At 40.8% G+C, this 26,229-nt stretch overlaps 1 protein-coding gene across 1 annotated transcript in view; it reads right to left on the reverse strand.

Moving 5' to 3' along the window:
- NALCN (sodium leak channel, non-selective) overlaps positions 1-26,229 on the reverse strand; it is a 283,373-nt gene that overhangs the window by 170,710 nt on the left and 86,434 nt on the right. Inside the window, exon 10 of the mRNA XM_052650063.1 lies at positions 12,564-12,695. Within this exon, the coding sequence (XP_052506023.1) occupies positions 12,564-12,695 (132 nt within the window). The remainder of the gene's footprint in view (positions 1-12,563; positions 12,696-26,229) is intronic.

Consider the following 26,229-nt stretch of genomic DNA (forward strand, 5'->3'; position numbering starts at 1 on the left):
CACCGATATTCCTACTGATCTTTCCTACCAGAATTCCTGAATCCAATTCTCCTGGGAGCAAAGGCCTTGGTTACATTGTCTGTGAATGTTAACATTCACATGCTAACATGAACATTGTTAACACTGTGAATTGTTACAGGCCAGCATCCCATTCTCCAAGAAATAGTCCCAAAGTCATAAAATTTCATGGAACAATATGATACACAAAAATATGTCGAACTTACTCATAATCATGGGTTATTCTGGCAAAGGGGAGAACTATATCAGGAATTACAGAAGGGACTTAGGAAAATTAAGTTGTCAGTGTCGGTTAGAGGGTTTAGCACAGGATTTCAATTCAGCAGAAGATAACGGTTTGGAACAATCAGGGCAGAAGCAGTGAGGAGGTAATTTTAGTAAGCTCCTTTCAATGGATGGCTCTAGCCTGAGTCAGTGAACTCAACACTGACAGTTGCTGGACAGCGTGGAACTTCCCAGTCGTAGAGCTGGCCATACAAAAGGAAGGAGGCTGGCAAGTTATCAGCAGAATCCAGTTACATGGAAGTGCTCCCCCAAAGCATCATCTAAGCAGGTGCCCAATTTAGAGGTTTACTGCAAACCTTTCTTGTTTTTAATTTATTGGAGTACAGTTGATTTACAATGTTGTGTTAGTTTCAGTGATTCAGCAAAGGGAGTCAGTTTACACATACATATATCCATTCTGTTCAGATTCTCTTCCCATACAGGTCATTACCGAGTACTGAGTATAGTTCCCTGTGCTATACAGCAGGTCCTCATCAGTGATCTATTTTATATATAGTAGTGTGCGTATGTCAATCTCAGTCTCCCAGTTTTTTTGTGTGTGTGCCGTGCCATGCAGCACGTGGGATCTCAGTTCTGCGCCCAAGGATTGAATCCTCGCCCTCTGCAGTGGAAGCGTGGAGTCTTAACCACTGGACCGCCAGGGAAGTTCCCAATCTCCCAGTTTATCCCTCCATCACTTCCCCCTTGGCAACCACAAATTTGTTTTCTACATCTGTGATTCCATTTCTGTTTTGCAAATATGCTCACTTGTATCATTTTGTAGATTCCATGTATAAGTGATATCATACGACATCTGTCTTTCGCTGACTCACTTCACTCAGTATGACAATCTCCAGGTCCTCTGCAAATCCTTAGCAGTCAGCCTTGCAACCTTTGGGAGTCTCCCCTTCATTACCCCTAGTCTAGGAGCACCCACGGCCCCTCCTAACTCAGCAGGCCCCACCCTGAGAAGGTCACAGTGGGACCTTTCCTCTGTCTCGAATCCTCAGAGGACATTATACCATCAGTGGGTGCTTAAAGTTGAAACTTGTCTTTTTAAGAGGGAAGGCAAGATTTGTGAGAGGAGGATACTAAAACTTTTCCTAAACATTGTTGGCCATGTTATTTGAAGAAACTTGAAACCAATACATGAAAACACCAAAATATTTCTTTCTTCTTACAATTTTTCCTAAATCAGGGATTTGCAATCTTTTTTTAACCACCCCCTGAGCCTTTTTTAGACATCATATGGAATTTTTATTAGCATATATATGTTATAAATATAAACATACCTAACTCTGCTTTATATATGGAAAGAGTAGGGTTTTTTTGCCTCTCCAAGAACAGTTTTTATCCCCTTAGGGATTTTTCCCACCCCCTCTGGAGAATTTATACTATACAGATAAATCAGGTTTGATGTCACCATAGCAGAGTTTCACTAACATTTTCAGGAATGCAGGCTTTATGAGTTTTTAAAATACCACATTTTATTATTTATTTTCCAAATTTTCATCTTATACTAATAAATATCTATGTAATATCTACTATAACCAGCCCTCTTGTCCTCAAGGAAATTATCAATAATGGAATGCAAATTTAATTAAAATTAAATAAAATGAAATAAATTTAATTAAACAAATAAAAATGACAGGAGTTACTGTTCTAAGAAACAGTATTCTTACGATGACAGCACATAACTTGTGAAAAGATTTTTTTTTTTTAAGAATGAAGAATACAAGAAATTAGTTTAAAATGCTTGTTTTCCAAAAGAACGTGTAATTGGATTTGTGAGGCTAGCAGGTAAGACAAGTTGATGGCCATGTTTCTCAAGCTCAGGAGAAAAATAACTGAGTGGAAAACAACTTGCTTAATATAAATGGAACAATGGAAACTGTTCTGCCCTTTTAATTCCATGAATAATGTATGAACATTGATCAGTGACAAATTATAAATGAGCTGACTGTGACACACAGGTCTGAGAAGATGAAAGAGCAGAGATACTGCCCATATGTGCAAAGATATTTGAAATATATTATCCAAGATTTGTGTTGCAAACTCTATTTCATAATTTCAGAGAAACATGATGGATATTCATTAGAAAATGAATGCACACTTATCACAAAAGAAGACTCTAGCATAAAACTCACAAGAAACACAATACAGATACCCCTATTCTCCTAAATGAAATTTAAGTTAAATAACGCTCAAATAAACGATGACCCACATCATTTCTGAGGTGTCAGTAAATCACCTGCTCTTAGTATATGGCATACCTTCAATTCTCTAGACAGCTAAAGAGCAGACTTTGGAGATGGATCATTGAATAGTCAAAAATGTCATTATTGTATTATTTTTCACCTAAGTAGATACTGCTCAAATCCTTTAGAAACACATGAAGAAGCTATAGTCAAAAGAAACTTATTTGATTAAAGTTTCCCAGAAGATGAAATTAAACCCAATGATAATATGAAAGACTGCTGGTAGGATAAGATGAGTTATTTTCATAATTCAGTCATTTCTTGTGATTAATGAGCTGAACCATGGGTGTCAGATTCTGTTGGAACTAAAATAAATGGCTCTTTCACGTAATTTCATTTTAACAAATATCTTAAAGCCAAATGTCTTCAGAGGAACATAGAAACCACTTTGCTAGAAAAGATAACTTTCTATAAGATGGCAAAATGAGTCCATGTTGATGAAAGGCCTTCTGCTTCAAAACACAGAACAATCAGAGAAAACTAGGAAACTGAACAGACACCCTGGAGTTCAAAATGAGGTAAACCTGTCTCTTGACCAGAAATTAAACAAGGGCATGCTCTTAGAGCTTCATTGTTCTCTCTCGCACTCAGCAATTGACAAGTTTCTTAAAAGAGGGATTCTGTTAAAATTTTTAATCTGTTCATAAGGCTGTGCTGATAAATTTCTGTTAAATGTACAATCTGGTGGATATACAGATATATTTACATATTTTTATATAATAAAAAGTAAAAGTGTTAGTCACTCAATTGTGTCCAACTCTTTGATATCCCATCAACTGCAGCCCATCAGGCTCCTCTGTCCCTGGAATTCTCCAGGCAAGAATACTGGCATCGGTTGCCATTTCATTCTCCAGGGGATCTTCCTGACTCAGGGACTGAACTTGGGTCTCCTGCACTGCAGGCAGATTTCTTACCATCTGAGCCTCCAGGCAAAAGCATTGTTTAAGTACTGTTCAAGTTTTATTATTTATTAATAAAATTAATAAATATAAATAATATTATTAAAGTATATTAATAAATTTAATAAATACAAATACAGTTATACATTGTAAAATATAATTATGTTCATTATATTAATGTATAGTAATGTGGTTTTATGTATAACAATAATGACAATGGATTATTTTAGATCAAAGTGCAAAATGAAAACTTCCAAAAGAAAGTAAATCTTTACATTGTTATGTGTATGCAGAGCCTCAAAAACAAAGAAAAGTTTCCCCTGTTTCTCAACTAATTCTAAATTTAGGTTAATTAAACCAAAGCAACTAAACAAGGCCCCAGTCTTTCAACAGAAGCTAAGCCACTTAATTTATGCTTAAAGACTGTTTTCTAGGCTGCAAGTTGACTCTTCATGATTTATTTTGGATTTTCAAAATAATTTATTCTGGAATATGTGGGAACTCAAGAAATTACTTCTCTGAAAACTCATGGCCTCTGGTGATCTATTTGAAAAATAAACTTTATAAAATATTGCATAATGTTATTTCCTTAAATACTGTATCATTATAGTCCATAAACTTGAATTGCTGTTATTATAGCCACTTTGAGGATTAACAGACATAATAAATTCCTTTAAAGCACTTGGCAACATAATGCAACTTCTAAAAACAAAATGGCAGCTATAACGTTGTTAGTCTTACTACATTTGAAATCAACACAAAGGGATGTTCGCTGACATGCTCTGTATCTCTAGAGGCTGCCTTGGTGGCTCAGGTGGTGTTTCTACAGCTTAAACCAAGATCAAGCTCGTTGCTTATTTTCGTAAGAAAGTTTTGTTGGCACACAACCACTCTGAGGCCACACTCCCTTCTGCATAACAACAGCAGAGTTGAGTAGCTGAAGCCGAGGACACGTGGTCTGAAAAGTCTGAAATGTTTACTGTCTGGCTCTGCAAGAAAAAAGTCTGTTGACTCTTGGCTTAAGCCCAAACCATCTTTATCAATTTTTTTTCAAAAGAGAATATTTTATAAAAAAAAAAAATTGTGTGATTAAACTCACCACTTTGACTTGTGTAGAAGTTCCTGATACAAAGAAAAGAGATAATGGGATTGGAATAAAGATCAAGCACACTTTGGGAAACTCAGATACACCTCATCAATTAAGAGAAGTGGAACAAATTCTGAATGTTTCAGTAGTTCAAGAATAAAGCGATACCTATTTTTTTTTGAAGTGAACTAAATCTCTACTATGTTGTTGATGAAAATCAAATTTACTTTCAGTGGTTTGGGAAGTGGGCAACAATTAATAGAAAGATAGCATGTGCCATGTTTTACCATGCGATCCCACCTGATGCAAAGAGTCGACCCATTGGGAAAGACCCTGCCTGATGCTGGAACAGACTGAAGTCAGGAGGAGAAGAAGATGACAGAGGATGAGATGGTTGAATGGCATCACTGACTCAATGGACATGAGTTTGAGTAAACTCCGGGAGATGGTGAAGGACGGGGAAGCCTGGCATGCTGCAGTCCATGGGGTTGCGAAGAGTCAGACATGACTTAGTGACTGAACAACAACTTCTCTTGTTGATTTTTTAAATTAAAAAATAGTACTATGGGAATTTCTTGGTGGCACAGTGGTTAAGAATCCGTTTACCAATGCAGAGGACACAGGTGTGATCCCTGGTCTGGGAAGATCCCACATGCCTCGGCGCAACAAAACTAGCGCGTCACAACTTCTGAGCTGCAACTACTGAAGTCGTGTGCCTACAGTCTGTGCTCTGCAACAAGAGAAGCCTCTGCCATGGGAAGACCCACCCTGCTGCAAATAGAGAAAGCCTGCACAGAGCAATGAAAACCCAGTGCAGCCAAAATAAATTAAAACATAAATTTACTTTTTAAAATAGGACTATATACAAAAAAGAACAGCAAGGATTTTTCAACTACCATTGGATGCTACCTATACCCTTAAATAGTATCAGTGAACTCTACAATATTAGAACATTTGAAATTTTGTTGGAATTTCTTGTAGTATGATCATCAGTTGGGTCATTTGTAGTGGATTTGAGGTGGATAAACCTAGAGTCTGTCAAACAGAGTGAAGTAAGTCAGAAATAAGTCAGAAAGAGAAAAACAAATTTCATATATTAACAAGAATAACAGGCAAGTTTGACCTCAAAGTAGAAAATGAAGGAGGGCAAAGACTAACAGAGTTTTGCCAAGAGAACGCACTGGCCATAGCAAACACCCTCTTCCAACAAAACAAGATAAGACTCTACATGTGGACATCACCAGATGGTCAATACTGAAATCAGATTGATTATATTCTTTGCAGCCAAAGATGGAGAAGCTCTATACAGTCAGCAAAAACAAGACTGGGAGCTGACTGAGGCTCTGATCATGAGCTCCTTATTGCAAATTAATTAAATTGAAGAAAGTAGGGAAAAACACTAGAACATTCAGGTATGATCTAAATCAAATCCCTTACGATTACACAGTGGAAGGGACAAATAGATTCGAGGGATTAGATTTGATTGACAGAGTGCCTGAAGAACTATGGATGGAGGTTCATGACATTGTACAGGAGACAGGGATCAAGACCACCCCCAAGAAAAAGAAATGCAAAAAGGCAAAATGGTTGTCTGGCAAGGCCTTAAAATGGCTGAGAAAAGAAGAGAAGCTAAAGGCAAGGAGAAAAGGAAAGATATATGCATTTGAATGCAGAGTTCCAAAAAATAGCAAGAAGAGATAAGAAAGCCTTCCTCAGCGATCAATGTAAAGAAATAGATGAAAACAGTAGTATGAGAAAGACTAGAGATCTCTTCAAGAAAATTAGAGATACCAAGGGAACACTTCATGCAAAGAAGGGCTCGATAAAGGACAGAAATGGTATGGACCTAACAGAAGCAGAAGATATTAAGAAGAGGTGGCAAGAATACTCAGAAGAACACAAAAAATATCTTCATGACCCAGATAACCACGATGGTGTGATCACTCAGCTACAGTCAGATATCCTGGAGTCCGAAGTCAAGTGGGCCTTAGGAAGCATCACTATGAACGAAGCTAGTAGAGGTGATGGAATTCCAGCTAAGCTATTTCAAGTCCTAAAGGATGATGCTGTTAAAGTGCTGCATTCAATTTGCCAGTAAATTGGGAAAACTCAGCAGTGGCCACAGGACTGAAAAAGGTCAGTTTTCATTCCAATCCCAAAGAAAGGCAATGCCAAAGAATGTTCAAACTACCGCACAATAGCATTCATCTCACACTAGCAAAGTAATGCTCAAAATTCTCCAAGTGAGGCTTCAACAGTACATGAACCAAGGACTTCCAGATGGAGGTCAAGCTGGATTTAGAAAAGGTAGAGGAAGCAGAGATCAAATTGCCAACATCTGTTGAATATGAAAAAGCAAGGGAATTCCACAAAAACATTTACTTCTGCTTTATTGACTATGCCAAAGCCTTTGACTGTGTGGATCACAACAAACTGTGAAAAATTCTTAAAGATATGGCAATACCAGACCACCTTACCTCCCTTCTGAGAAATCTGCATGCAGGTCAGGAAGCAACAGTTAGAACCAGACATGGAGTAATGGTTACTGGTTCCAAATTGGGAAAGGAGTATGTCAAGGCTGCATATTGTCACCCTGCTTATTTAACTTCTATGCAGAGTACATCATGAGAAACACTGGGCTGAATGAAGCACAAGCTGGAATCAAGATAGCCGGGAGAAGTATCAATAACCTCAGATATGCAGATGCCACCACCCTTATGGCAGAAAGTGAAGAAGAACTAAACAGGCTCTTGATAAAAGTGAAAGAGGAGAGTGAAAAGCTGGTTTAAAATTCAACATTCAAAAAAACGAAAATCATGGCTTCCAGTTGCATCTCTTCATGGCAAATAGATGGGAAAACGATGGAAACAGTGACAGATTTACTTTTCTTGGGCTCCAAAATCACAGCAGATGGTGACTGCAGCCATGAAATTAAAAGTCACTTGCTCCTTAGAAGGAAAGTTATGACCAACCTAGACAACACATTAAAAAGCAGAGACATTACTTTGCTGACAAAGGTCCATCTGGTCAAAGCTATGGTTTTTCTAGTAGTCATGTATGGATGTGAGAGTTGGACCATAAAGAAGGCTGAGTGCCGAAGAATTGATGCTTTTGAACTGTGGTGTTGGAGAAGACTCTTGAGAGTCCCTTGGACTGCAAGGAGATCCAACCAGTCAATTCTAAAGGAAATCAGTCCTGAATATTCATTGGAGGGACTGATATTGAAGCTGAACCTCTAATACTTTGGCCACCTGATGCGAAGAACAGACTCATTGGAAAAGACCCTGTTGCTGGGAAAGATTGAAGGCAGGAGGAGAAGTGGACGACAGAGGCTGAGATGGCTGGATGGCATGATGAACATGAATTTGAGTAAGCTCTGGGAGTTGGTGATGGACAGGGAGGCCTGGCCTGGTACTTTCCATAGGGTTGCAAAGAGTCGGACATGACTGACTGAGTGACTGAACTGAACGGATACATATAGAATCTAGAAAAACAGTATTGATGAATCTATTTGCAGGCAGGAATGGAGAAGCAGACATAGAAAATGGACTTGTGGACACAGCAGGGGTAGGACAGGTTGGGATGAATTGAGAGAGTAGCATTGAAATATACACTTATCAATGTAAAATAGATAGCTAGTGTCAAGCTTCTGTATAGCAAGGGAGCTCAGCTGGTGCTCAGTGACGACCTAGAGGGGCGGGATGGAGGAGCAGAAGGGAGGCTCAAGAGGGCGGGGATATATGTGTATTGATAGCTGGTTCAGGCTGTTGCACAGCAGAAACTAACACAGCATTGTAAAGCAATTATCCCCTCTCTGCTTTTAATAATGATCCATACTTTCTGTGCTGGATTTGCAGCAAAATTATATCCATTTTTCAGGTGTTTAGTTGCACACAATTTCTTTGTGAGCCTATGTCATTGATTCTCCGTAGCATAAAAACTTGTTACTATTTACTGTCTATATTTCTTGCTTAACTGTAAGCGCCATACACCACAATTCTAAATGGCTCAGTGGTAAAGAAGCAGCCTGCCAATCCAGGAGATTAGGTTCAATCTTTGGTCCAGGAAGATCCCCTAGAAAAGGAAATGGCAACCCACTACAGTATTCTTGCCTAGGAAGCCCCAAGGACAGAGGAGCCTGGCTGGCTACAGTCCATGAGATCGCAAAGAGTCAGACATGACTTAGCAACCGAAAAACAACAAAAATGTTCCATATATGACACAGTTATTAGTCAATGTCATGTCCCGGAGACTATTTCACAGAAAGTTTAATACTAATGATATTTTCTTACAGGAAAAACATCTCCACCAAGGGAGGAATTCATAAGTGACTCCTTAAAAGTTTCTGCATACCCACATAGAAGTTTGTATTCAATAGCTGTATACCATCAATTCTTTTTCTGAAAAATTGATGTGTGGGTGGATTGACTTTTTGTTAACCAAATTCATTTTTAAATGCACTAGGAGAATTCCGGATATAGAAGAGAACCCAACTCTGAGGCAAATTGATTTTGTATGTGGAAAGTGCTTTTGTAATAAAAATAATCACATTGTGATGCTTCTGCTTTTTAAGTTTTATTTTTCATATATTGGATTTCTCCAACTGTAGCACAGTTAGATATGTATTCCTCACTTACATGATGAATGGGTTTCTAAACCATTGTCCGTCAATCAATTTTTCCATAAATGTAGAACCCCTGAATTCTAAGATCTGTTATAGACATAATTCTTCACGATAAAAAAGTCAGGGGTCTCTGGAAATCATTAGGAAATATTTAAGCAACAAATGTTAACAAGGTTATCCCAGCAGTAGGAAGTGCTACTACAAAACTCTAGTATGGGCTGTAGGAAGCAAGAAGATTTGTTGTTGTAATCACTTCAGTTCAGTTCAGTTCAGTCGCTCAGTCGTGTCTGACTCTGAGACCCCATGAATCGCAGCACACCAGGCCTCCCTGCAGATCATCAATTCCCGGAGTTCACTCAAACTCATGTCCATTGAGTTGGTAATGCCATCCAGCCATCTCATCCTCTGTCGTCCCATTCTCCTCCTGCCCCCAGTCCCTTCCAGCATCAAGGTATTTTCCAATGAGTCAACTCTTTGCATAAGGTGGCCAAAGTATTGGAGTTTCAGCTTCAGCATCAGTCCTTCCAAGGAACACCCAGGACTGATCTCCTTTAGAATATACTGGCTGGATCTCCTTGCAGTCCAAGGGACTCTCAAGAGTCCTCTCTAACACCACAGTTCAAAAGCATCAATTTTCGGTGCTCAGCTTTCTTCACAGTCCAACTCTCACATCCATACATGACTACTGGAAAAACCATAGCCTTAACTAGATGGACCTTAGTCGGCAAAGTAATGTCTCTGCTTTTGAATATGCTGTCTAGGTTGCTCATAACTTTCCTTCCAAGGAATAAGCGTCTTTTAATTTCATGGCTGCAGTCACCATCTGCAGTGATTTTGGAGCCCAAAACAATAAAGTTTGACACTGTTTCCACTGTTTCCCCATCTATTTCCCATGAAGTGATGGGACCAGATGCCATGATCTTCGTTTTCTGAATGTTGAGCTTTAAGCCAACTTTTTCACTCTCCTCCTTCACTTTCATCAAGAGGCTTTTTAGCTCCTCTTCACTTTCTGCCATAAGGGTGGTGTCATCTGCATATCTGAGGTTACTGATATTTCTCCCAGCCATCTTGATTCCAGCTTGTGCTTCTTCCAGCCCAGCGTTTCTCATGATGTACTCTGCATAGAAGTTAAATAAGTAGGGTGACAATATACAGCCTTGACGTACTCCTTTTCCTATTTGGAACCAGTCTGTTGTTCCATATCCAGTTCGAACTGTTGCTTCCTGACCTGCATATAGGTTTCTCAAGAGACAGGTCAGGTGGTCTGGTATGCCCATCTCTTTCAGAATTTTCCACAGTTTATTGTGATCCACACACTCAAAGGCTTTGGCATAGTCAAGAAGGCAGAAATAGATGTTTTTCTCGAACTCTTTTGCTTTTTCAATGATCCAGCAGATGTTGGCAATTTGATCTCTGGTTGCTCTGCCTTTTCTAAAACCAGCTTGAACATCAGGAAGTTCACGGTTCAGGTATTGCTGAAGCCTGGCTTGGAGAATTTTGAGCATTACTTTACTAGCATGTGAGATGAGTGCAATTGTGCGGTAGTTTGAACATTCTTTGGCATTGCCTTTCTTTGGGATTGGAATGAAAACTGCCCTTTTCCAGTTCTGTGGCCACTGCTGAGTTTTCCAAATTTGCTGGCATATTGAGTGCAGCACTCATCTTTCAGGATTTGAAATAGCTCAACTGGAATTCCATCACCTCCACTAGCTTTGTTCGTAGTGATGCTTTCTAAGGCCCACTTGACTTCACATTCCAGGATGTCTGGCTCTAGGTAGAGAGAGAAACCACCATCGTGGTTATCTGGTCATGAAGATTTTTTTGTATAGTTCTTCTGAGTACTCTTGCCACCTCTTCTTAATATCTTCTGCTTCTGTTAGGTCCATACCATTTCTGTCCTTTATCGAGCCCATCTTTGCATGAAATGCTCCCTTGGTATCCCTAATTTTCGTGAAGAGATCTCTAGTCTTTCCCATTCTGTTGTTTTCCTCTACTTCTTTGCACTGATCACTGAGGAAGGCATTCTTATCTCTCCTTGCTCTTCTTTGGAACTCTTCATTCAGATGCTTATATCTTTCCTTTTCTCCTTTGCTTTTTGCTTCTCTTCTTTTCACAGCTATTTGTAAGGCCTCCTCAGACAACCATTTTGCTTTTTGCATTTCTTTTCCATGGCGATGGGCTTAATCCCTGTCTCCTGTACAATGTCACGAACCTTGGTCCATAGTTCATCAGGCACTCTATCAGATCTAGTCCCTTAAATCTATTTCTCACTTCCACTGTATAATCATAAGGGATTTGATTTAGGTCATACCTGAATGGTCTAGTGGTTTTCCCTACTTTCTTCAATTTAAGTCTGAATTTGGTAATAAGGAGTTCATGATGTGAGCCACAGTCAGCTCCTGGTATTGTTTTTGCTAACTGTATGGAGCTTCTCCATCTTTGGCTACAAAGAATAAAATCAATCTGATATCGGTGTTGACCATCTGCTGATGTCCATGTGTAGAGTCTTCTCTTGTGTTGTTGGAAGAGGGTGTTTGCTATGACCAGTGGGTTCTCTTGGCAAAACTCTGTTAGTCTTTGCCCTGCTTCATTCCGTATTCCAAGGCCAAATTTGCCTGTTACCCCAGGTGTTTCTTGACTTCCTACTTTTGCATTCCAGTCCCCTATAATGAGAAGGACATCTTTTTTGGGTGTTAGTTCTAAAACCTACCTATTTCTGACTACACCTTACTGCAGGCTGTAACACCTCAGATTTTTAGAAAAGGAATCTATTTTCCTCCATTCTCATCCTTGGTACTGTTGAGCTGAGTTCATCTACGATATTCTGAATCTGTGCTTGCCTACACTTTGGAGGAAACAGACACACAATATGACAATGGAGAGAAAACAAAGAGGTGGGTAGGGAGACACCTAGATGGCCAGGGTAACACCCGGGGCAAATGTTGCCTTGGCAACGTGACTCACGCCTGTGACACCCAGTGTGGGAAGATCACTCAGGCCTGGGGGCCAGGAAACAAATCAGGCAACTCGGGAAGCAAGGGAAACACCTCGGCAGTAGACAATGAATCAGCTCTGTGCATGCGCAGTCGCTTCAGTCGAGTCTGAGTCTTTGCAACCCCATGGGCTGTAGCTCACCAGACTCCTCTGTCCATGGGATTCTCCAGGAAAGAATACAGGAGTGGGTTTCCATGTCCTCCTCCAGGAGATCTTCCCGACCCAGGGATCAAACCCGCATCTCCTGCACTGCAAGCAGATTCTATACCCACTGAGCTATCAGGGAAGCCCTGAATCAGCTTTGGTTGAAGTCAAATGATGACTGAGCTGACATGAACTTTCATGTTTCTAAAAGCTGCTGTCACAAGCCGAGGTTCTTGGGTGCTTTGACAAGTGACCTGTGTCCGTGAGCTGCTTACCTCCGCCAGGTAGAACTCGTCATACTGCCTCTTGAAGCTTTCTCCTTTGTGATAGTTGCTGGCGGCCACGATCACGTCCACGGTCACCATGCTCAGGATGAACATGTGGAAGACGGACGACCGCATCATTTGCTGAGGAGGCAAAACGGAAGAACTCTTAATAAAGAGACAGACTCACGATTCAGCATACCTATGTGCTCAGACCTTGCTGGTTCTGCAACATCTTTGTTACATGCTACTGTGAACAGTCTTTCTTTTTAAGAAAGTTTTATTTTATTGAAGCAAAGTTGATTTACAGTGCTGTGTAAATTTCAGCTATCCAGCAAAGTGATGCAGTTATTGTTATACACAATATACACAGTCTTTTTTCAGATTCTTTTCCATTCTGGTTTATCATGGGACATTGAATATTAGTTCCTTGTGCCATATAGGAAGACCTTGCTGTTTATCCACTCTCTATATAATAGTTTGCACGTGCTTAACCCAAACCTCCAAAGAAAGGCAATGCCAAAGAATGCTCAAACTACCACACAATTGCACTCATCTCACACGCTAGTAAAGTAATGCTCAACATTCTCCAAGCCAGGCTTCAGCAATACCTGAACCGTGAACTTCCTGATGTTCAAGCTGGTTTTAGAGATCAAATTGCCAACATCTGCTGGATCATTGAAAAAGCAAAAGAGTTCCAGAAAAACATCTATTTGTGCTTTCTTGAATATGCCAAAGCCTTTGACTGTGTGGATCACAAGAAACTGTGGAAAATTCTGAAAGAGATGGGCATACCAGACCACCTGACCTGCCTCTTGAGAAACCTATATGCAGGTCAGGAAGCAACAGTTTGAACTGGACATTGAACAACAGACTGGTTCCAAAAAGGAAAAGGTGTACGTCAAAGCTGTATATTGTCATCCTGCTTATTTAACTTATACGCAGAATACATCATGAGAAACTCTGGGCTGGAAGAAGCACAAGCTGGAATCAAGATTGCCGGGAGAAATATCAATAACCTCAGATATGCAGATGACACCACCCTTATGGCAGAAAGTGAAGGGGAACTAAAAAGCCTCTTGATGAAAGTGAAAGAAGAGAGTGAAAAGGTTGGCTTAAACATTCAGAAAACGAAGATCATGGCATCTGGTCCCATCACTCCATGGCAAATAGATGGGGAAACAGTGTCAGACTTTTATTTTTTTGGGCTCCAAAATCACTGCAGATGGTGATTGCAGCCATGAAATTAAAAGACAGTTACTCCTTGGAAGAAAAGTTATGACCAACCTAGATAGCATATTCAAAGCAGAAACATTACTTTGCCAACCAAGGTCTGTCTAGTCAAGGCTATGGTTTTTCCAGTAGTCACGTGTGGATGTGAGAGTTGGACTGTGAAGAAAGCTGAGCACTGAAGAATTAATGCTTTTGAACTGTGGTGTTGGAGAAGACTCTTGAAAGTCCCTTGGACTGCAAGGAGATCCAGCCAGTGCATTCTAAAGGAGATCAGTTCTGGGTGTTCTTTGGAAGGACTGATGCTAAAGCTGAAACTCCATCTCGTGCGAAGAGTTGACTCATTGGAAATTACCTTGATGCTGGGAGGGATTGGGGGCAGGAGGAAAAGGGGATGACAGAGGATGAGATGGCTGGATGGCACAACCGACTCGATGGACGTGAGTTTGAGTGAACTTCAGGAGTTGGTGATAGACAGGGAGGCCTGGCGTGCTGCAATTGATGGTGTCGCAAAGAGTCAGACACGACTGAGTGACTGAACTGAACTGAACCCAAATCTCCAACCCCTCTCTCTCCCAGAACCTCCCTCTGCTTGGCAAACACATGTCCAGAACCACTGTTCTAAGATAACTTGATGATTGTCACTACCTATTGTGAGAAAAGCAATCTTTTATCTGCAGGCAGCTAAAAAGTACCTGGGGAGATAGTTTCAGAGACTTTTGATTAAAAGCTGAAAATACATATCACTGAACTTGTGTATAACCTATATCTTAATTTTCACTGGCCAGTTAGGAAGCTTTTATCCTTTCTGCTGACTGTATGGAAAAATTATTTTTGGAAAGCTGATACCACATAACAAGTAGCACTTTATTCTGCTAAGAGAAAAAGCTACTGTTGATGAAAGCATTTGAGATAAACCATAGAACTGGAAAAGCAGGAGAAACCTAAGATCTATTTATTTTTTAATGTATCGTTTCTGTGGATTATTTATTTTTTAAAATTACTATTTTTAATAATTTATTTTTATGTTTTAAGCCACTTTGTTAAAGTATGGTTTATATTAAAAAATGTGGTTCATATTGAAAGTGTATAACTCAATGAGCTTGGGGATAAATATATACCCATGAAAGTATGACCATCATCAAAGCCATATACATATTCATCACCTCCCAAAGCTTCCTCTTGCCTCCTCTGTTAATATTATTATCATTACTTGTGGTAAGAACACAACATAAGATCTATCCTCCTAGTAAGTTTTAAATATACAATAGAGTACATAGCAACAGGTACTATGCCATAGACATTCATAATTTACTTACCTCATATAACCAGAACTTTATACTCTCTGCATAAATGTTATTGAAAATTATACTACAACTGATAATAGCTGATGTCTATATTTATAATTATTATGTGCCCCAAACTGTCATAAGTGCTTTACATAAATGAAGTCATCTAATGTCCTAACAGTTCTAGGAAGTTATGCTAATTTTATAGAGAAGGAAACCGAGGCTCAGAGAAGTTAAATAACTTTCTCACTGTCACACACATATGGAAGACGAAGCCACAGTTTGGATCCATATCTGGTCCAAGCCTGCTGCCTACCTTGAAGTAAAATGATCAGGTGTTCGAAAAACAATGGGTATTATTACATTAGCTATCATGTATTAAATACTGTAAGCATGTTCTTTCTTTCACTTCTTTCATCTCCACCATAACCCTACGTAGTGGGATGTATTACCCACTTCTTCCACAGAGTTCAGACAGGTGAAGTCACTTGTCCAAGGTCACACAGCAAGCACACAGCAGCGCCAGACTCTGAACCCACGTCTGCTGAAAGTCCATTTTAGGAGCTCTGGCCCACTGTGGGGCAGGAAATCCATAAAAGAAGGGGGTAGAAGCTGAAGATTCTGGCCAGCAGAAGGAGGAGAGGGAAGCTGACCACATGACGAATCACACCCCTTGGCACCAACTGCCCGGGGTACAGAGCCTCGATGAGCCCCGTTTCGGGGCTTCACTGGTTCTTATAGACACATGTGGACACCGCTTGATCTTGACCTGAGAATTCTTCAGTCTTTGCAACTGAAGGAACCTAACGAAAGCAGAACCCGAGAAGAGGAAAAGGGAAAACAGGATAGCTCTGAGCTTGCCGTCGACTCTCTGCATCCAAATGGGTGCCTTCTTGTGGTTTCACGACCCTGCAGTCAGCCACAGCATGGGCTCTGAGCCAAAGTGCATGGACCTGAAACTCTACCACGCACAAGCTTTGTGGCCCTGAGCAAGGTTCTTCAACCTCTCTGTGCCTCAGTTTTCCCATCGGTAAAATGGAGACAAGTACTAGCTACTCCAAAAGTTGTTATCATAAACGTATAAATATCTGTCAGCTCTCATATCGGTGCCTGCGTATTATAAATGTTCTATTAAGATGTGCAGTTTAAAAAAAATGTGACCGAGGTATTTTTCTGTTCAGCAATGAGAAATAAATTGCCCAAGGTCAAAGAATTAATTACGCTGTATATTTGACCGAGTCCAGAACCAAGTGAGATAAATAAAAGCGATAAAGTCTAATAATGTGAGAGATGTCACAGCCACTGGAAAAGCAGGTATTTAGTGAGGCTGTGAGTCACCACGGCTACTGATGCGTTCTTACATCCATTTATTTGCCCTTGACTTTATTTCATGGATAACGCAAAATCAAATTCCAGGGCTGTCAGTCAACATATTTAAATGCACGTCAACTTGCTTGCAGGAACTACTGACCTTCATAACGTTGATAAGCATATCAGCTGGCAAGTTTCTATCCTGATTAGAATTTCTATTTAGTCTTTCTTGCATTGAGAGAGTTAAAATTCCATAACTATTATTCCTTTTCTAGACTTTTTTCAAGGTAACGTTCTATTAAAAACATTTCAACTGCTTTCCACTTCATCTGCATGACAGAAAAGCCACAACTTTCTCTTTCTATTTTCCTTAGCTGTGGAGTTATGTCTTAAGTAAACTGTTATTACTGAAAGGTCTAAACAAAGCTTTTAGCCACGGCTGTCAAAAACTTTTAAATTGGTTTTGTAACTGTCACTGCTCCACTTTGGTGCTGTCATTATAATTAGGTTGTTTTTTGTCTAAATGTCTACGTCTCCCTGTTGGTACAGAGTCATTAAAATAATCACTTACAAAGAATTTTGATACGCTATAATCACCATCGTTCAGCTGACTTCTTCCACAGTAATAACTTTCAAATATTAAATAAGAATCAAGGTGATCAGTGTGTATGGTAGCCAAGTTTAAATAATAAAACTAGGAACTCTGAAGGTAGAGCTAGTTTACATGGGCCAATTCAACTCAGTCCAACTCACTCAACGTCTGAACGTGGCTATGGGCTTCCTCAATGCAGAATGGCTGGCAACATTGCACTTAGGCTCACACTTCCATCTATAGGACAGTCCAAATCTCTACCCATCAATTTTTCACTTTGTTATAAAATTTTTAACGTAAAGGAAAGTGTTAAAGTTGTCAGTGCCACAAAATATCATTTAACTTGGGATTTCACAGTTGTATGATTTAGTATGGATGCAGGATATATAGATGGATAGATATACACATACATATGGATGTATATATGTATGTATGTATTTATTTATATATGTGTGTGTGTGTGTGTATAGGAAATGACAACCCACAACAGAAGCGACTTCGCATGCTTGCATATATACACATGCTCAGTTGCTCAGTTGTGTCCAACTCTTTGTGATCCCATAGACTGTAGTCTGCCAGGCTCCTCTGTCCATGAGATTCTCCAGGCAAGAATACTGGAGTGGGTTGCCAGGCCCTCCTCCAGGGAATCTTCTTGATCCAGGGACTGAACTTGCATCTCTTACCTCTTCTGCATGGCAAGCTGTCTACCACTAGTACTACCTGGAAAATACACACACATATATATATAAATCTCTATATATATATATAAAGAGAGAGATGCTTAATATAAGACTCTTCAGATCCTACATACACATCCTATTTTTTCTTCAACTGCGATGTCATTTTGACTTATATTTTTAAAACATCAGAAAAGTTTTGCATCTATTTTGAGCCTGGCTTTGATCCAAGAACTACTGATTTCGTATGTGACAGTTGGAATTACCAAAATACAAAGAAGAGACTATAACAGAATCATCCCCAAGGCAGCAATGTCAGGAATGCTCAGAAGCCTTGCTACTCCCAGCAGCTTCCTGGGAGTGTATTAGAAATGCAGCCTCTCAGGCCCCATCCCAGACCTACTGAATCAGAATCTGCATCTTTAGCCAATGATTACTGTGGATCCTAAAGTTTGAGAAGGTCTGTTGCCGAGGATACTCCTAGAGTTGCAGATGGAAACCTGGGTGACCTATAAAATTTTTTACAAATTCACAATTTCATGATTCTAAAAGTAATCATCCAATAAAATATATAGCAAATACTGACTATATTATTATGACCATATATTAATATATTACCTCATCACAAAAATGTATGCCTACTTTCCCTATCCCCTTCAACTCTAAGATCAAAATCAACCAAACCAGTTTGGCTTGGAGACAGAAGTGTGAGTCACGTTTTCGACCACTGGAGAGGATTATGAAGAGTCAGACACGCTTAGCGTCTAAACCGCCACATGAGAGAAGGAAATGGTAACCCGCTCCAGTATTCTTGCCTGGAAAATTCCACGGACAGAGGAGACTGGCAGGCTACAGTCCATGCGGTCACAAAGAATCAGACACAAGGGAGTAACTTCCACTTTCACTTTCATGAAGGCACCAGCACAGACTTACTGTAGGAATGCAGGTGGCTTCTAGAATCTGGAAAAGGCAGAGCAATCGTTTTTTTTTTTTCCCCCCTAAAATTTTTATAAGTACTAAGTCTTGTTCATACCCTGATCTTAGCCTAGGGAAACCATTTTGGACTTCAGATATGTAGAACCATAAATAATAAACCTGGGTTGTTGGAAATTAATAAGTATGTGGAAATTCGTCACAGTAAGAACTAGGAAACCAAACCAAGCCCTGTTCGTGATTCTGACACACACTGGCTCAAATCATCTCCTACAAAATAGAACTGCGGGCGTCTGCCCAGTGCCCCAAAATTCTACCTGATCGAAGGATTTCAACCAAGGCCACTTGCCAGTCAAAGCCTCTGCAAAATGTATTACTGCAAATATAAACTCATGATGCCAAGCAAGGTTTTCATCCTGCTTTGTTTCAGGATGTGGAATGAGACGCTGGCTCTGAAGCAAGGACACTGAGTCCAACCTCATGCAGAAGAGGGAAGGTCACTTTTCTTCATATTAGTTCTGAGTCCTACCGTGAAGGGAATGCTTTCAAATACAGAAGTCTGTGCCAAACCTGGCGAGAGATCCTCACTTAATTCAAACTGATGCCGACAAAATGGATTCTCAGAATAAGAGCTCATATTTGCGGGCTTGGTTTGTGCCAAGCCTCATTCCAAGCAAAACACATGCTGGGGTGAAAATTTCATTTACTCCTCAACAACTCTGTGAAAAACGGTGCATTTGTTATCCCCTCATCTTCGGAGAAACAGGTAAGGATGCGTCCATTTCCAAGTTCACAGAGTCAGAAACTAGTCCCAGGTGGGTCCAAAGCCAATGCTCTCCTGTCCCCTATCAGGCAGTCAACACGCAGCAGACTCTGATTCACATATTAAAGAAGAGTGAGAAGTCGCTCCCATGTCTAGTGTTTGTGATTTAATAGAGGACGTAAGCTTGTGAATCCTGTATCTGAAAGCCGAAGGAAAGCTGTTCCCCACTGGAGGGTCTAAGATCTCCACGAAGGAAAAGAATATCAAGTTTGAAGACAGTCTGAGCTGAGTTCAAATCTTGATTCTGTGCTGATTTAACTTCTCTGTGACTCAGTTTTCTTACATGGGAAATGGGTGTGATAACATCTACATCTCTAGGCTGGAACATGAATATAAATGAGGCTGAATATAAATAGAGTCTAAATATGAATATAAATAGAGTCTAAACAGGCTGGAGTCTAAACGGTGTAGATGTAGGAGCAGGCATCTTACAGTCCACAATACTTATTATTACTGCTGTATTTGAAAACACTCTAGGTATTTAAAGGTAGAGATACAGTCAGTTGCTTATGGGGAAGGTGCGTGCGTGCTTATTCACTCAGTCGTGTCTGACTCTTTGTGACCCCGTGGACTGTAGCCTGTCAAGTTCCTCTGTCCATGAGATTCTCCAGGAAAGAATACTGGAGTGGGTTGCCATGCCCTCCAGGGGATCTTCCCAACCCAGGGACTGAACCTGAGTTTCTCATGTCTTCTGCACTGGCAGGTGGGTACTCTACCATTAGCACCACCAGAGAAGCCCTATGGGGAAGGTAAGAAGATATAAGAGGAGAAATCAAGTGAAAGAGATAACTGATCTTGAGAGGAATCAGGGAAATTTATAGATTTTCAAAAAGGTCTTAAGTTGTCTCATTTTTAGTGGCATGAATGCTTCAGGATTCCATAAGAGTTCTTCCTATTCATTTGTTCAGTAAGCTTTCCGACAGAATAGTGCCTTAAACCTTCTGAAGACTCTGTAGGCAGACATCTAACAAATCAAAACAGTGGCCTAGGAGGTCACAATAGTACAGCTCAGAACTCAAATCTTTCTTTTGTTTTTAAAGACTCCAGGTTTTTAAAAAACATAATTTTACTTATTTATTTATGGCTGGGCTGGGTCTTCCTTGTTGCCTGAGCTTTTCCCTAGTTGCAGCAAGCAGGAGGTCCTCTCCAGCTGCGATGCCCTGGCTTCTCACTGCAGGGGGAGAAGTGCTCTTACTGTACAGCACAGACTCAATAATTGTGGAACACGGCCTTAGTTGCTCTGTGGCACGTGCGATCTTCCCTGATCAAGGATTGAACCCATGTCTCCTGCCTGACAGGAGGATTCTTTACCACTGAGCCATCAGGGAAGTCCTCAAATCTTTCTTTAAATCGCTGCTTGAATGAATAAAATATCCTACCCTGGTAAACAAATTTCACGCACTAAACACTGTCTCAGCCAGCTACTAAGAGCTGTGTTTTAGTTAGATTTCAAAATAAACATATTTGGAGAACAATGTAAATTACAAGGTGGAATTCTCAGAAACCATCCTGCATATGAGCCATGAGACTAAGGACAAGAGCAAACGCACAAAGCCTAAACTAAATCTCCTGCTTGCAAGCGCTGTGTCTTCCCCTCCCCCTCCTTAGAAGACATCTGGATAGTTGCTGCTTTTATAATCAATATACAAAATAGTTCTGTCCAATACAAAGGATTTGTGTGAAACAGGAAATATCTTTATGCAGTGGGCTTCCCAGGTGGCGCAGTGGTAAAGCATGCAGGAGACGCAAGTTCAGTCCCTGGGTCAGGCAGATCCCCTGGAGAAGGGAATCGCAACCCACCCACTATTCTTGCCTGGAGAGTTCCATGGAGAGAGGAGCCTGGTGGGCTATACAGTTCACGGGGTTGCAAAGAGTTGGATGCAACTGAGCATTTTGTATAGCAATATTAAAAACAGAACCAATAGCTATTCTTAGAAACTCTGCCTTTCCCTTCTGCCTGCTCCAGGCATGTCCTTGGAAAATGAGAGGGCAGAAGGAAATCCACAGGTGGCCTCCCACGAAGGGACCGAGCATCTCTGGGCCATGCGGGAGCACTCACAGCGTGGAAATGAGCCTCTGTCAGTATATTTGTAATCCCATGGACAGAGGAGTCTGGTAGGCTGTGGTCCATGGGGCTGCGAAGAGTCAGACACGACTGAACGACTTCCCTTTCACTTTTCACTTTCATGCATTGGAAGAGGAAATGGCAACCCACTCCAGTGTTCTTGCCTGGAGAATCCCAGGGACAGGGGAGCCTGGTGGGCTGCCATCTATGGGGTCACACAGAATTGGACACGACTGAAGTGACTTAGCAGCAGCAGCAGCAGCAGTATATTTGTTACCTGGCCTCCCCGCTTCAGGGTCCTCTGTTTCTGACTTGCAGTCAAGGACAAGTGCAATGCCAGAGTACAGGCGCTAACATTATCTACGTTTCCCACTACAGCTGCGCTGACCAAACAGTTACTGAATAGACTGTGACAAAAGGTGCTTAGATCAGAATTATGGGGCGTTGCTGCTTGTCCTCATGAATACTTCAGTGAAAAGTTGAGGGTCTTAACAACAGACACTAGATGGGACACTTAAAACCATGATGGTTTTAAAATCTTCAAAGACACTTTAATTGACATTCCACTTCAGTTCCAGTTCAGTTGCTCAGTCATGTCCAACTCTTTGCGACCCCATGAATTGCAGCACGCCAGGCCTCCCTGTCCATCACCAACTCCAGGAGTTCACCCAGACTCATGTCCATCAAGTCGGTGATGCCATCCAGCCATCTCATCCTCTGTCGACCCCTTCTCCTCCTGCCCTCAATTCCTCCCAACATCAGAGTCTTTTCCAATCAGTCAACTCTTCACATGAGGTGGCCAAAGTACTGGAGTTTCAGCTTCAGCATCAGTCCTTCCAGTGAACACCCAGGACAGATCTCCTTTAGGCTGGACTGGCTGGATCTCCTTGCAGTCCAAGGGACTCTCAAGAGTCTTCTCCAACACCACAGTTCAAAAGCATCAATTCTTCGGCGCTCAGCTTTCTTCACAGTCCAACTCTCACATCCATACATGACTACTGGAAAAACCATAGCCTTGACTAGATGGACCTTTGTTGGCAAAGTAATATCTCTGCTTTTGAATATGCTATCTAGGTTGCTCATAACTTTCTTTCCAAGGAGTAACCGCCTTTTAATTTCATGGCTGCAGTCACCATGTGCAGTGATTTTGGAGCCCCCAAAAATAAAGTCTGACACTGTTTCCACTGTTTCCCCATCTATTTCCCATGAAGTGATGGGACCAGATGCCATGATCTTCGTTTTCTGAATGTTGAGCTTTAAGCCAACCTTTTCAACTCTCTTCTTTCACTTTCATCAAGAGGCTTTTTAGTTCCTCTTCACTTCCTGCCATAAGGGTGGTGTCATCTGCAAATCTGAGGTTATTGATATTTCTCCCAGCAATCCTGATTCCAGCTTGTGCTTCCTCCAACCCAGCGTTTCTCATGATGTACTCTGCATAGAAGTTAAATAAGTAGGGTGACAATATACAGCCTTGACGTACTCCTTTTCCTATTTGGAACCAGTTTGTTGTTCCATGTCCAGTTCTAACTGTTGCTTCCTGACCTGCATATAGGTTTCTCAAGAGGCAGGTCAGGTGGTCTGGTATTCCCAACTCTTTCAGAATTTTCCACAGTTCATTGTGATCCACACACTCAAAGGCTTTGGCATAGTCAATAAAGCAGAAATATATGTTTTTCTGGAACTCTCTTGCTTTTTCGATGATCCAGCAGATGTTGGCAATTTGATCTCTGGTTGCTCTGCCTTTTCTAAAACCAGCTTGAACATCTGGAAGTTCATGGTTCACGTAGCCTGGCTTGAAAAATTTTAAGCATTACTTTACTAGCATGTGAGATGAGTGCAATTGTGTGGCAGTTTGAGCATTCTTTGGCATTGCCTTTCTTTGGGATTGGAATGAAAACTGACCTTTTCCAATCCTGTGGCCACTGCTGAGTTTTCCAAATTTGCTGGCATATTGAGTGCAGCACTTTCACAGCATCATCTTTCAGGATTTGAAATGGCTCAACTGGAATTCCATCACCTCCACTAGCTTTGTTTGTAGTGATGCTTTCTAAGGCCCACTTGACTTCACATTCCAGGATGTCTGGCTCTAGGTGAGTGATCACACCATCACGGTTATCTGGGTCATGAAGCTCTTTTTCGTACAGTTCTTCTGTACAAAAAAGAACTGTATATTCTTGCCATCTCTTCTTAATATCTTCTGCTTCTGTTAGGTCCATACCATTTCTGTCCTTTATTGAGCCCATCTTTACATGAAATGTTCCCTTGGTTTGTCTACCAATTGACATTCCAAAGCTAATTAAAATGTCTACATACAGAATCACTTGAAATTTATTTTTATATGTTTCTTTTTATTTTAGTTTTCAATAGTGGGCAGGTGAATATAAAACCTTTGTTTTAAATTCAAGAGGGAAATCACAAGCTCAAAAATGAAGTTGATTAGGTGTTTTTCTCAAATAACTCTATACCCAATGTCATAAAAGAGTTAGGTTGTTACATTTGATGAATGCAGAAATCAATTAAAAAATTTAAGCTATATAGTATCTCGAAGTAGAAGACTCACTTTGAAAACCTTCAAGTATTTAAGAAATTTGCAGGTTTGGAAAAAACATACCAGAAATACAGCAAGTACAAAATGACTGAAGTTTTTTAAACTGTCCAAACCTGTCATCAGCCTTAGGGCAGGGAGAGAGTCATGCTGCTTTTCCAGACTCTAGGATGGTAGCAACTGTGTTGAACACTGAGAAAATACATGGCAATTTCAAACTCTGGATGACAGTTTAAAGAAGCTGCATATTTAACCCCTGAAATCAAGACCTGCAAGAACAAAGTACCCCTCATTTTTCCAAAGGTGACAGTGCCACAAATATTTGATGGAAATTTGTCTTCCAAGACTATCTGTTAGACATTCGTATAGGACTTACTTGAACAAGATGAACATATACAATGATACAGGAATTTAGTTTGTGATCCTCTGAAACAAATAATTTTAAGATGATCTGAATATTTCTTTCTTCCAATGAGGCTCAAAAATCAAAGACAAAAAAACCATTTAAACACAGTAAGATAGGTGAATAAATTAAAAAATAGCACTAATAATTTCATTTTATTTTTTGTTAGTCTGCTGGTATCTATTCTGAGTATAATTACTATTTGAAATGCATATATACTGAATATATATAGAATGCAATATATATTTAAATATCTATGTATGGCATATTTACAACTGAGGCTGTACACAGTAGAGGCCTCTCCTTAGTTTATTTGGCCATCCTGGTTTCAAGACCACACAGGTGACTACGCATGTAAGTCTGTTTCGATTAAAGTCTTAGCTACCTTCTTACATCTTGCGCTGTATTGCCTTTAGCTGTTTTTTTCTTCCTGTTCTTAATCCTCATTCTGTGCTTTTATGGAATAATTTTTTCTTCCATTCACCACCCTCCCCAACCCCCAACAAGAGATTTCTCCAAGCCAGCTGTTTTATGCTCCGAAAGTGAAAGTTGTTGAGTCATGTCCAACTCTTTGTGACCCCATGAACTATAAGTCCATGGAATTCTCCAGGCCAGAATACTGAAGCAGGTAGCCTTTCGCTTCTCCAGGGGATCTTCCCAACCCAGGGATCAAACCCAGGTCTCCCTCGTTGCAGGCAGATTCTTCACCAGCTGAGCCACCAGGGAAGCCCGTTTTCTGTTCTACAGTTAGAAAAATGAGGAGGAGGGACTTCCTTGGTGGTCCAGTGATTAAGACTTCACCTTCCAATGGATGGAGTGTAGGTTCCACCCCTGGTCGGGGAACTAAGATCTGACATAGTGAGTGGAGCAGACAGAAAATAAAATAATAATAATAATAAAAATAAATAAAGATCAGGGTGTGTGTGGGTGCATGTGTTTTGGGGAGGGATCGCTGACAGCTGCGTAAGGGGAGAGTGAGAATTTGTGTCTGCTGTGTGTGAGATTGTGTGCTTTTCTGCATGAGAGCACACTCATGGGCACATCCACATATAACCCCCCTCGCAATATCTGCTCACTGATTATCATGTGAAAGCTACAGTGGAAATAGCTGGAAGCAGAGAGAAACTGACCAAATATAACCAAGGAGTCAGAGGTCACTGCACCGAGGAAGCTATCATCCGATTTTCAGGGCAAGGACCTTAGCATGGGATGGAAGGAATGATTCGGAGAGATGCAAAAGACTGAACTGATGACAGACGTGCAAACCGGTCAGGTTTGGGGAGGACCGCGAGCAGTGCATTGCAGGTTGGTGTAGAGGTTTCTGGAGTTGCAGGGAAAGCCTGGTTTCCATATGGGGAGGGGTGGGCAGGGTGGGTGGTGATGTGTCCGTGAGAACACCTGGGCACATGTCTGCTGGACACTGAGATTTACACTTCTAACAGTCGGAGGGCAGGGCAAGCGAGAAGGGAAGGCTGTGACGTCACTGGACTACCTGGGTGCATAAGAGCTGACTTCCTGGAACTGAATAGAACACTCAAAGTGAAAGAGTTAGGAAAGAACTGTATACTAAGGATAACAACAGCCATCTCTATGCACTGAGCAGCCCACTGCAACCCATACACTGTGGTAGGTATTTTATGCGCATAATTTTTCATTCTTATAAGCTGCTGCGAGACATCGCTCATTTTTTCAGGTGAGGAAGCTGAGTCTCTGGGAGATTTAGCCAACGGTCTGAGCTTTTCCTGGGCCATACTCTTGTGGCTGGACCATTCCATCTTCCCACATGGGACCATAAGGTGGAAGAGGACTG

The sequence above is a fragment of the Budorcas taxicolor genome, chromosome 12 (assembly GCF_023091745.1).
Source record: "Budorcas taxicolor isolate Tak-1 chromosome 12, Takin1.1, whole genome shotgun sequence".
In the NCBI taxonomy this organism is placed as follows: Eukaryota; Metazoa; Chordata; class Mammalia; order Artiodactyla; family Bovidae; genus Budorcas; species Budorcas taxicolor.